This window comes from Phacochoerus africanus, chromosome 1 (assembly GCF_016906955.1).
Source record: "Phacochoerus africanus isolate WHEZ1 chromosome 1, ROS_Pafr_v1, whole genome shotgun sequence".
In the NCBI taxonomy this organism is placed as follows: Eukaryota; Metazoa; Chordata; class Mammalia; order Artiodactyla; family Suidae; genus Phacochoerus; species Phacochoerus africanus.
The window spans coordinates 32,431,707-32,444,091 of NC_062544.1; the positions used below are offsets into that span (position 1 = coordinate 32,431,707).

Here is a 12,385-nt window from a genome sequence, read left to right on the forward strand (position 1 = left end):
GGATCCCACTTTGGTGCCCCTCACCATCTTTAAGAGATAAAAATCTCTAGAGGACAATAGAGAAAGGAGGGCTCTCCTCCTGGCTCCCAGCTGTCCTGGGAGCTATCTGCTTTCCTTCAATACTTTGCTTGTTTGCAAAAAAAAAAAAAAAGGTACAACCTCTAGTTAGAAGATAAATAAGCAGTAGGGATGTAATGTACAAACATGATAAATATAATTAACACTTCTGTATGTTATATATCAAAGTTGTTAAGAGAAAATCCTGAATTCTCGCCATAAGAAAAAAAAAATTTTCGTTTTCGAATTTTATATCCATGTGAGATGATGGATGTTCACTAAACTTACTGTGATAATCATTTCATGATCTATTAAAACTGGAAAGAGGGAGTTCCCACTGTGGCAGAGCTTGCAGCTGTGGCTGGGATGTGATCCCTGGCCCAGGAACTTCCATATGCTGTGGATGTTCCCCCCCTGCCCCCGGCCCAAAAAAAAAAAAAAAAACCTGGAAATAATAAAAATAAACCAAAGGGATAACTTTTTCACCAAAACAAGAAAGATGGGAAATCAACTTATTATCTTATTCCTCAGTGAAACACTGTACCTCCAATTCAATGTACTACCTCTCAGGAAACAAGCACCCATTTGGAAACTATTTCCACCTTGAAGAGCTTTTTTTTTTCTTTTGGTCTGTGCCCGTGGCACATGGAAGTTTCTAGGTCAGGGATCAAACCTGCACCCCCAGCAGTGACAACACCAAATCCTTAGGTCACTGCAACACAAAGTAACTCCTGAGGGTGGCCTTAGATAGACACTCACGCCACGTAGTCCGGCATCACGATAGGTTTAGGGATGTGGCCTGGAGGGATGTGTCCACTCAGTAGTTCAGGTTTCATTTTTGTTGCTCTCAATTCTTTACAGTGAACTTCTTGGTCTCTCTGCCTGTCACAAGCAGTGGCCAGGTCACACTATGGTTAGGGAGAAAAAGAGGGTTAATTTATAAACAAAAGCAGCAACAACAAAAAATCCCAACTTTATTCTTAGAAGAAAGCTGTCGGATGAGGGCAGGAGGAAGAAAGGTAGAGAAGGTAGAGACAGCAATCAACATTTCCCTTCAAAAAAACAAACAACCCATCAAAAAATGGGCAGAAGATCTAAACAGACAATTCTCCAAAGAAGACATACGGATGGCCAAAAAACATATGAAAAGATGTTCAACATCACTCATTATTAGAGAAATGCAAATCAAGACCACTATGAGGTACCACCTTACACCAGCCAGAATGGCCATCATCAAAAAGTCTACAAACAATAAGTGCTGGAGAGAGTGTGGAGAAAAAGGAACCCTAGTACACTGCTGGTGGGATTGTAAATTGGTGCAACCACTGTGGGAAACAGTATGGAGATTCCTCAGAAAATTAAACATAGAACTACCATTTGATCCAGCAATCCCACTCTTGGGCAACTATCCAGAGAAAACCATGACTCGCAAAGACACATGTACTCCGATGTTCATTACAGCACTATTTTCAATAGCCAAGACATGGAAACAACCTAAATGTCCATCGACAGAGGAGTGGATCAAGAAGATGTGGTACATATACACAATGGAATATTACTCAGCCATTAAAAGGAAGGAAATACCAGCATTTTTAGCAACATGGATGGATCTAGAAACTATCATGCTAAGTGAAGTCAGCCATACAATGAGACATCAACATCAAATACTTTCACTGACATGTGGAATCTGAAAAAAGGACAGACTGAACTTCTTTGCAGAACAGATACTAACTCACAGACTTTGAAAAACTTACGGTTTCCAAAGGAGACAGGTTGGGGGTAGGGGGATGCGCTGGGGTTGTGGGATGGAAATCCTATAAAATTGGATTGGGATGATCATTGTACAACTACAAATGTAATAAATTCATTAAGTGATAAAAAAAAACATTTCCCTTCAGAATTACACTTTTTTGTTGTTTTGGGGGTTTTTCTTTTTCTTTTTTTTTTTTAGGGCCACATCCTCAGCATATGGAGGTTCTCAGGCTAGGGGTCCAATCAGAGCTACAGATGCTGGCCTACGCCACAGCCACATCAGATCCAAGCAGCGTCTGTGACGTACACCACAGCTCATGGCAACGCCGGATCCTTAACCCACTGAGCAAGGCCAGAGATGGAACCCACAACCTCGTGGTTCCTAGGATTCCTTTCCTGCTGCACCTTGACAGAAACTCCCAGAACCACACATTTGATAGTCACAAAGTTGTTCTGAACCCTTTTGTAACAGTTAGGGGAACCACAGTGAGATACAAAGTACACAATAGATAAAATGCCCTCCAGTTCCCAATGGTGAGACCCTCAAAGGTGGATACTGAAATGGTACATGTTTCTTAAGGACTTTTAACATTTAAGACAGATACCCCAACTAACTGTGAAAGAATAGCAAATTTAATTCAAAATAAGAAATTCCCGGGATAGGAATGGAATAAGTCTACTTAAATGGAAAGAGGGGAAAAAAAATGACACCAGGACCTTGAGATGAATCAATTACAAGCAGCCACTGAGTAGGTGGGAAAGGGAAATGAGTCACGTTGTTTCATGATCTGAAAAGGAGAGCAAGCAAATCCAGGGGCAGGTGGTGGATGTCATTATGTGCCCAGGGGTTCTTAATCCGTGGTTCCCAGAAGTAGTCTACAAAAGTGTTGGAGATAGTGTTTTAAGCCATCTGCCCTCTACACTGGAGAGCTTCCAGAGGGCTTGGTAGTAAAAAAAAAAAAAAAAAAAATGGTGCATTCAAAAGATGGGGAAAGAACACAAGACAAAGAGGCCCAGGGAGGAAGAATCAGGGGATGGGCTATCAGAGAGCTAAAATAGCCAAAAGAACGGACTCAGGGGTGGAAGACCCAGGGAAGCCCACTGCAGAATGGGAAGGCTGAGCCGAGTGTGAGACAGGAGGTAGATGGGCCCCTGGGCTGAGAACAGCTGGGACTTGTTAGGAGGAGTAAATTGAGCCTTGTTTCTCTTTGTCACATCAAAGAGAAAGTTAATTGCAGGAGCTGAGCTCTGCTGGAGTAGAAAGATAAGATGCCCACATCAATCCCTCGTGGGGTCAAAGAGACCTCCCCAGTTACACATGTGCAGTGGGACTCCTAGGGGTCAGAAAGGGAGGCGGTGCCAGGCCATAAACCCTGATACCGTCCCGGCAGCCTTTGCTCTGGAATCCGTCTTTGCCAAAAGATGCGCACACGTATGGAGGATCCTGTGTCCAGTCAGGTGTGAGAATTAAAACAAGGCAATTGGCTAAACAAAGACCTAGAAGAACCGTCCTATGTAAGTGAGTCAAATCACCTCTCTGGCGAGCTCCTCACTCAGGGGGATGCCCACACCCCCACTCCTCTTTGCTTCTGGCTTAAATAAACCACTTCTCTGTGTGCTCTCCCACAAGTTATACTGTGTTGCTAACAATAAACTTTATACCTATTTTCAGTCTTTGCCTTCTTGAAACATTCTTGCTTTCAACAGGGGGCAAAAATCAGGGCAATTCTACTTCTAGTCTCTAGCTAATCTAGTGGCTGGGACTCCTGGTTTTCATCCAGGCAGCCCAGGTTCAATTTCTGAGCAGAAAATTAAGATCTCGCTCCAAGCCATCACTCACTGCTGTCTCTCAGAGTTCCAAGTGTTCAGGGAAAAGACTGCTTGGGGACCCCACTGGGTGGCGCCTACAAACACCAGCCAAGTTGGTGATGCTGATGGATTCCAGGAGAGGGGTTTCCGTGTCGTACATAAAGAGCGAGGTTCAGAAAGGTTCAGTAAATTCTCCACGGTCTAACAGCTATGAAGAGGAAATGCCACAATTAAAACCCAGCACCTTTTTGGCTTGCTGATTCTTTGAGTAACACAAGAAAACCAGTATTTCTAAATGTGTATTGCTCAATCCTCAAGTTCCTCAAGTTCTAGGAGCATGCTAGAAAGGAGTCTGTGATGAGCAGCGTGGGCAATGCCATATCACCTGGGCATGTAGATTCCACAACAGGGAAGAAAACTCCCTCCACGCACCCCCTGGGCCTTCAGTCCCTGCTTGCTTGCTGAATTAAACTCACTGAACTAAACTGAGAGTGGCTCGGGAGGGCCCCTACTCCACTGAAAACAGAACATAAAACAGGATTTTAGAATCTTGCACTTTTCCTTGTCAGGCAGCTTTTATTTTATTATTTACTTATTTATTTATTTTTTATTTTGTCTTTTTGCTATTTCTTTGGGCTGCTCCCACGGCACATGGAGGTTCCCAGGCTAGGGGTCGAATCGGAGCTGTAGCCACTGGCCCACGCCAGAGCCACAGCAACGCAGGATCCGAGCCGCGTCTGCAACCTACACCACAGCTCACGGCAACGCCGGATCGTTAACCCACTGAGCAAGGGCAGGGACCGAACCCGCAACCTCATGGTTCCTAGTCGGATTCGATAACCACTGCGCCACGACGGGAACTCCTCAGGCAGCTTTTAAAATCCTTTGTTTCCTGATTTCTCTCTCTCTGAGGCTGCCTTTGAGGTTTGGTTTAACATTAGCTCATTCTAGAAACCAACAGCTGTTTAACTCACAGAACAGCATACACAGCTCACGGATTAGACAGCTAAGACGTGGATGCTGCTGGCTCTCCTGCCCTTGGTGGGGGGGTGGGTGTTGGCTTGCACCTGAGGCTCTGGCTGGAAGGGGAACCAGATCATCTTGGCATAGAAAGGACCCTCAGTAAAAGCAGAAAACCCAGAGGAAGGGAGATCAAACCAGAGTATTTTAGGAAACATATTCTGAGGCTAGTATCAATTCTGCTTGTTCCTCGATGGTCATGCCATTTCTTCAGCCTAATGAGTTCTTGTATGTTTAACCTTGGAAATGAAAAATGGTATTCAAATTAGAGGAAACTTTTTTGGCTTAAGTGGATTTCCATTTCAGGGCATCCCTTTTTAGTTTCTAAATGTTTAACCATCTGTTTCTCCTGAGGCTGCCTGAGGAGTGACCATGGAGCAACTGACCCTCTAGGTCAGCAGCCCCAGGTGTCAAGCTCACATTTCCTGGTCAAAATCTTCAATTCTACACAGGTAATCGTGTTGGGCAGGAGAGTCCATATGAGGTTCCTCTCCCCAACTCCAGGTAAAGCTTTTCAAGCAGAAACTGTTCATTTTCCTTACTTGATTATTCCTAATTCTAAGATTTACTTATTAATATGAAAAGGGAGTTCTAAGGAGTCAGGATATTTCCACACAGACATTTTCACCTGCTTTATATATATATATTTTGTTGTTGTTGTTGTTGTTGTCTTTTTGCCATTTCTTAGGCTGCTCCCGCAGCATATGGACGTTCCCAGGCTAGGGGTGGAATCGGAGCTGTAGCCACCGGCCTACACCACTGCCACAGCAACATGGGATCCGAGCTGCGTCTGCAACCTACACCACAGCTCACGGCAACGCCAGATCCTTAACCCACTGAGCAAGGTCAGGGACTGAACCCGAATTCGGGTCGGATTTGTTAACCACTGCGCCACGATGGGAACTCCCCTGCTTTATATTTTAAAAAAAAATGGTCTTAACACTTCTTTCATCCTTTTTGGGCGAACCTCACTGATTATCAGTTCAGAAAAACCTATGGGGGGGGAATCTACTAGATATCAGAAAAAATTAAAACCTCTTTAGGCTTTCATGGGAAGGATACAATGGGGCTCCAGCCTTGGGACAAGCCATTCTCGAACAGCATTCCTGATAAACACACAGCCCCAGACGTCATATGACCTCTCCTTGCACCTAGCAAAAACCAGCCTTGTCAGCAAATGTCAGAAAAGCTTTACTGGAGGCAAGAGAAAGTAATTAAGCCATGGGATAAGTAGTGCTATAGATATAATTACTAAGCTTTTCAAATTAAAAATGGGCTGAATAAATACACTGTCAAGGTAGAAACAGGGAGAGCCAGACATGTGTCTCAGTGTGCTTTTGTCCAATTTCTGATTTTCCTTCCTTTGAGCCTACGACATAATGATACATAGACCCCAATTCCAACCCCACGCCGTCACCTTTCATGCACAGATTAGATTCTGACTTTCTGGTTTAGAAAAAAAATCTACTCCACACTTAGGGACTTATTAGAATTTGTTTCTGTCTCTGAATTATTTTATGTCTGTATATTATTTCTTTTTAAAATGAGCTTATATGCTTTTTAAAATTTTTATTCATGAAAGTACAAAAGAAGGGACAGCTTAGCAGTTATTTCCAAACAAGGGACAGGATACTTTTTTGTTTTGTTTTGTTTTTTGGTCTTTTTAGGGCTGCACCTGCAGCATATGGAGGCTCCCAGGCTAGGGTTCGAATTGGAGTTTTAGCTGCTGGCCTACGCCACAGCCACAGCAATGTAGGATCCAAGCCACGTGGGCAATCTACACCACAGCTCCTGGGGACACCGGATCCTTAACCCACTGAGGAGGCCAGGGATCGAACCTGCATCCTCATGGATACTAATCAGATTCATTTCCACCGAGCCATGACGGGAACTTCTGGGACAGGATACTTAAGTTCAGAGAGGATAAGTTCCCTCAGAATAACAGAGAGTAGTATTCAAATTCAGTTCTGCCTGATTCCAGAATTTATTTTCTTTCTTTCTTTTTCTTTTTTTGTCTTTTCTAGGGCCGCACCTGTGGCATATGGAGGTTCCCAGGCTAGGGGTCTAATCGGAGCTGTAGTCATCGGCCTACGCCAGAGCCACAGCAACGTGAGATCCAAGCCACGTCTGTGACCTACACCACAGCTCACGGCAACGCTGGATCCTTAACCCACTGAGTGAGGCCAGGGATTGAACCCACAACCTCATGGTTCCTAGTCTGATTCGTTAACCACTGAGCCACGACGGGAACTCCAAGAATTTTTTTCTTTTCGCCACACTGTGCTACCTCTTCTGTGATCTTCTAAGATTCCTCCCCACTAAGAACTGGGAAGGGAGCAGGAGAAAATCATACCCAATGAGAAGCTGGAGATTCGACCTTTTCCATAAGGTTTCTTGTTGGTAAGCCCAATGTTGATTCTTCAATTAAGTCACAAGAGCCCCTCTGTCTCTGGATACACCTAAATATGTTGATCCACAGTGATCCTTCTCCCAGAAAGAGAGGCCTGTGAAAGGGTGCTCTTTGGATTCAGCTCCCATATCATAAAAGACCAGAAGTTAACTGCACTGATATGATTTTCAAAAGAGTCCTAGGAATGGGGATTCTACCTCCCCTAAGGTCATTCCTGGTTATTCCAAGACTCAGGATCTGAGTTGCTGCAACACATCCCCGACACAGCAGGGCAGCCTTCCAGGGCAGCCCGAAAGATGTGCCTAGACCTCTCCGGCAGATCTTTTTAATCTTGTCCCAACTGTGGAGGCTGAGTCAGCCACACTCTAAAAACAACAGCAAAGACCACTGTACCACTGGGGGCAACTTCCTCCAACTCAGCCAACACTTTCAGGTTGACTCTACTCTGCACTTAAGCCCCTTGATAAATCCCACTACCTCAGCGACTGACCAGAAGGCCCATAAATTCCACCCCAGACAAGAAGGACCACTGTTGCCGCGTCACTGCCACATGGAGCTCAGTGAGATGTCGCCGCCCAGCCGGGTGCTGCAGTCAACATCTGCAGAGTGCACACCCCCTTTAACCCCCACAAAGTAAAGAGAGTCCTCCCTTATGACCCTGGGAGTGTTCTGAAGTGTACTCCTGATGTCAGCATTCTGACCACAGGTTCTGACATCACCTTAACAAGAGCGTCACCTTTTAGAAAGTGAATTTACTTACATAGGAGTTTTCAGGCCTCTTTTCCATTATGAAATCTTTCTAACCCAAATCCATCTTCTAAACCAATGTCTGAGTAAGCTTGATATTTTCCATGCACTGAACATTATTTTAGGGCTCTTTTTTGGGGGCTGGGGGGGCCATGTCCATGGCACGCAAAGATCCTGAGCCAGGGATCAAACCCACACCCGAGCAGCAATCCAAAGAAGAGCACTGACAACACCAGATCCTTAACCTACTGAGCCACCAGGACACTCCTATTTTAGGACACTTACTGGGCTGTAATGTAGTAATGGCTGTCATTCCCGACCAGGCTAAAATTTGTGAGTTTCCAAATCAGTTCCCCTGAGAGAGTAGAATTTATCAATAGGTTATGGCAACACTGCAATCTTTTTTGGAACTTTTTTTTTTTAATGGTTGCACTCTCAGCATATAGAAGTTCCTGGGCCAGGGACTAAATCTGAGCTGCAGTTCTGACCTACAATGCTGAATCCTTTAACCCACTGTACCAGGCTAGGGATTGAACCCACACCTCCACATCTACCTGAGCCACGGCGGTCAGATTCTTTTTTTTTTTTTTTGTCTTTTGTCTTTTCTAGGGCGGCACCCGTGGCATATGGAGGTTCCCAGGCTAGGGGTCCAATCAGAGCTGTTGTTGCTGGCCTATGCCAGCCACAGCAACACCAGGTCCTTAACCCACTGAGCGAGGCCAGGGATTGAACCCACAACCTCATGGTTCCTAGTTGGATTCATTTCCGCTGCGCCATGACAGGAACTCCTGCAGTCAGATTCTCAACCCATTGCGCCACAGTGGGAACTCCAGCATGGCAATCCTGAATGAGAGTATTGGCAATGATCTGCCAAAGCCACCCTTACGATGACTTTGGATTTGGAAGACTGTGCTCTCCAGCTGGCCAGACTCATTCACGTCTCTGCACTAACACTGGAAGGCAGGCACAGGGTGAGTTAGGGAATTTGCACTTAAATCTCAAAGGGCCAATGTAATAAATAATTAATAAATTATTTAAATATCAGCATTCTGAATATTTATTAACTTATTTGGAACAAAAAAAATGAATAGGTAATATAGAGACAGGATATATCATTCAAAAGGGCCAAAGGGTACATAATGAAAAGTAAGCATTCCTCTCCCCCTGTCCCCCCCCCCGCCCCACCCCCATAGGCAGCCCTCCTAAAGGCAGCTACCATTTAACAGCTTCAGGTATGCCTGATAGGTATAGTTTAGATAACTTAAAGGTAAGCATTTGTTTAGCTTACTCTGATGGTCATTATCAGAGTTAGAATATGTCTAAGTGAAATGTAGATCCTGACAAAATAAATGCTGAATAAGTAACTGAACACAGAAAACGAACTACAACACAAGGGAATCAGTAAGTTAAAACAAAATACAATAAAAAACAAGACACACACACACACAAAACAGTATTGCTCTAATTCTATGAACAATGTTTAAACTGTATAGGTTTGTAACACTAGCTTTATGCTGCCTGGTGAGAGAGAAACTCTTCAATATTTCATAGACCAGCCCACACCAGCCTCACCGGTCCCATGCCTTAAAGGGCCAGTCAGGACTGGTCAGATAGTTCTTGACTTCTAAAGTTCTATGACTATCCAAGAAAACCACAGCAAAACTCAACTGTAAATTGAGGTTACTTCACATACATGTCAGAAATCACTTCATGCAACTGACCCTTTAAAAACCATGGCTAATTACAGATCCTCAAAGATGCTCTGACCAATTAACAATGCTGAATTTGAGACATTACAATCCATGAATTGATGTCAGGAGATGTCAGAGGAACTCAAAACTCGAAGCAAGTGACTTAGTTTAATTTTGTAGTTCTTGCTTGCTTTCTCTCTCACACTCAAACACAATCACCATGTACTAATCATTGGTCTGTGGTTTTTTGTTTTGTTTTGTTTTGGTCATGCCTGCGGCATGCAAAAGTTCTCCAGGCCAGGGATAGAATCCGGGTCACAGCAGCGACCATGCACCACAGCAATGACAACGCCAAATTGTTAACATGTTCACTGGGCCACCAGGGAACTCCCTGTTTTTCTTTTTCACTAGATTGCTAAGTCCCTGGTAATTGGAGATAATACTCCTTGTTGAATCCATATCACTGGTTCACAGCCTAATTGGCATGTTTGTTCACTGAATGAATTAGTGATGACACTGATATATTAATCATGATGCCTTGGACAAGCTGCTGTTCATACGCTTAATAAATCCGTTATTTCAACACAAACAAAACATTTTCAAACAGTATTTGTATGTTACAACATAGAGAATAAAGTTAAAAAGAAGCTCATCAAAGGTATTTTCAGAACAAATGCACTTAACAAAAAGAACCTGTACAAAGTCGCAACCCAGTAAAAAAAACTGGACAGGATATGAACAGACAGTTAATAGAGTAGGAAATGCAAATACAACATATGACAAATGCTCAGCCTCACTCCTGATAAGAGAAATGTAAATTATAACTACATTAGTACCGTTTTTCACCTATCAGGCTGGCGGATACAACGTTTCCCCGTTGGTGACGGGGCGGGAAGAAGCCTGTAGTGCTGTTGGGGGTGGAAATTAGCAGAACTTTCATTGGGCCATCTGACAGTCAAAACAAAATCCACATCCCTTTTGATCCAGAAATTCACTTCTCAGGATCTATCTTTGAGGTGTATTTGTGTATATATATAGAAGGAAGAATGTACAAGCCTGTACTCGTATGTATAAGGCTATTCGCTGGAGCACTGTTCTTAACAGTGAGAGACTGGAAATATATGGTCAAATAAAGTACGGTACATCCAAAAAATGCAATACTAGGTAATTACAAACAAAGACTGCAGACATGTCCTGTGTGCTAATAAGGAAACATCTTAGAAATATATCGTTCAGTGAAAAAAATTAAGGGGCCTAACAGTATGGACAGTAGGCTACCACTTGTATAAAAGGGGAGTAAAGAAAACAGATATATGTCACACACTTCGGAAAGGAAACACAAGATATCGGTGACACTGGTCAGCTCCACAGGAGAACTGGGAAGTCAAGATACAGACGTGAGAGAAGACATCATATGAGAGACCCTTTCGAGTTTTGACCCAGGGGAATGTACTCCCTTTTCAAAGAAGCAAACAAAACCCAAGGCTGTAGTCTTAACTTCTTGCTTAGAAATAATGCCCAACATCTTAAAAAAGAACTTTTTCAATGAGGTAAAATTATGATGAAAATGTATTAAATTAGTACATATATGTAAATAATCATTTATTATTAACAGCCTTTCATTTAATCCTCTCAAGCAAACTTGTCAGGTAGAAATTATTATCCCAATTTTATGGATGAAGAAACCAAGGCATGGGAAGGAAGGGTAAGTACCTTGTCTACTGTCTACTGTCACACAATTAGTAAATTGCGGAACAGGGATTTCTTTCCTGCCATAACAGATTTGGCATCTGAACGCAAGATGAGAAGGATAGGAAACAATAAACTTTAAAGAAGAACTTTAAAGAGACAAAAGAAAAGTTGGGAGAATCACTTTCATTTAAAAAAAAAAAAAAATTAAGGTGTTCTCGTAGTGGCTCAGTGGTACAAATCCAACTAGTAACCATGAAGATGAGGGTTTGATCCCTGGCCTTGCTCAGTGAGTTAAGGATCTGGTCTTGCTGTGAGCTGTGGCTGGGGATCTGGTGTCGCTGTGGCTGTGGTGCAGGCCTACAGCTGTAGCTACAATTCGACCCCTAGCCGGGGAACTTCCATTTGCCTCAGATGCAGCTCTAAAAAAGGCAAAAATAAAATAAAACTTAAGTATATGAAGATAACCAGCTACGTTCACTTGCAGCTTTCATCTGATGAAATTAAAAGATGCTACAAATAGCCCTGTCTAACTTGGTCCTTTCAGTACTGAAAAAAGCTGAAAGTCCAATTACAAACCCAATATAATAGATACACACACTTTTACAGACAGATGATCTACCTTGTAGATAAACAGACAAGAGAGATAAAAGATAAACAGACAAGAGAGAAAATATTTAACAAAACTATAGAGATGAAACATAATGTGAACTTCATTCTTACCATTTTTCTTTTCAATAGCAATGATGGCTCACTTATCTGGAACAAAAAGAGTTAAAATGACTTTTCAGAGGCGTGTGAAGCTACTGTGCAAATATTTTTGTCCATGAGCATGTACAGCCCAACCTCAATTTTACAGGTGGTGATTCTCGACTTTACAGAAGTTCCTCCTACTCCTCTGGCCGCGTTTGGACGGGCCAGTGGAGAACAAGAGGAGGAGGGAGCACCGTAATTCCCCGTCAATAAGGAGCAGGGAGCAGAGCTGGAAATACCGAATTTCCTGAGTTGCTTTGACTTACCTAGAGATTTTATTTGTTCTTGGCTCCCAATATCTTGCATAATTAAAGCATTTGGGATGGTTACATTATAAAGTTAACCAAAAAACTACACACCATTGTATCTTTTAACATGTAAGAAGTTACAGCAACACACAATCAGGCCTCAGAGGTGATTCCAGTCTAATCAACCATTACACAAAGTCTCAAAACAA

The 12,385-nt window shown here is 43.0% G+C and overlaps 1 protein-coding gene across 1 annotated transcript in view; it reads right to left on the reverse strand.

Annotated features, from left to right (window-relative positions):
* Positions 1-12,385, reverse strand: part of MARVELD2 (MARVEL domain containing 2) — a 31,606-nt gene that overhangs the window by 12,140 nt on the left and 7,081 nt on the right. The window contains 2 exon segments of the mRNA XM_047795401.1: positions 817-965; positions 11,899-11,934. Coding sequence (XP_047651357.1) covers positions 817-965; positions 11,899-11,934 — 185 coding nt within the window.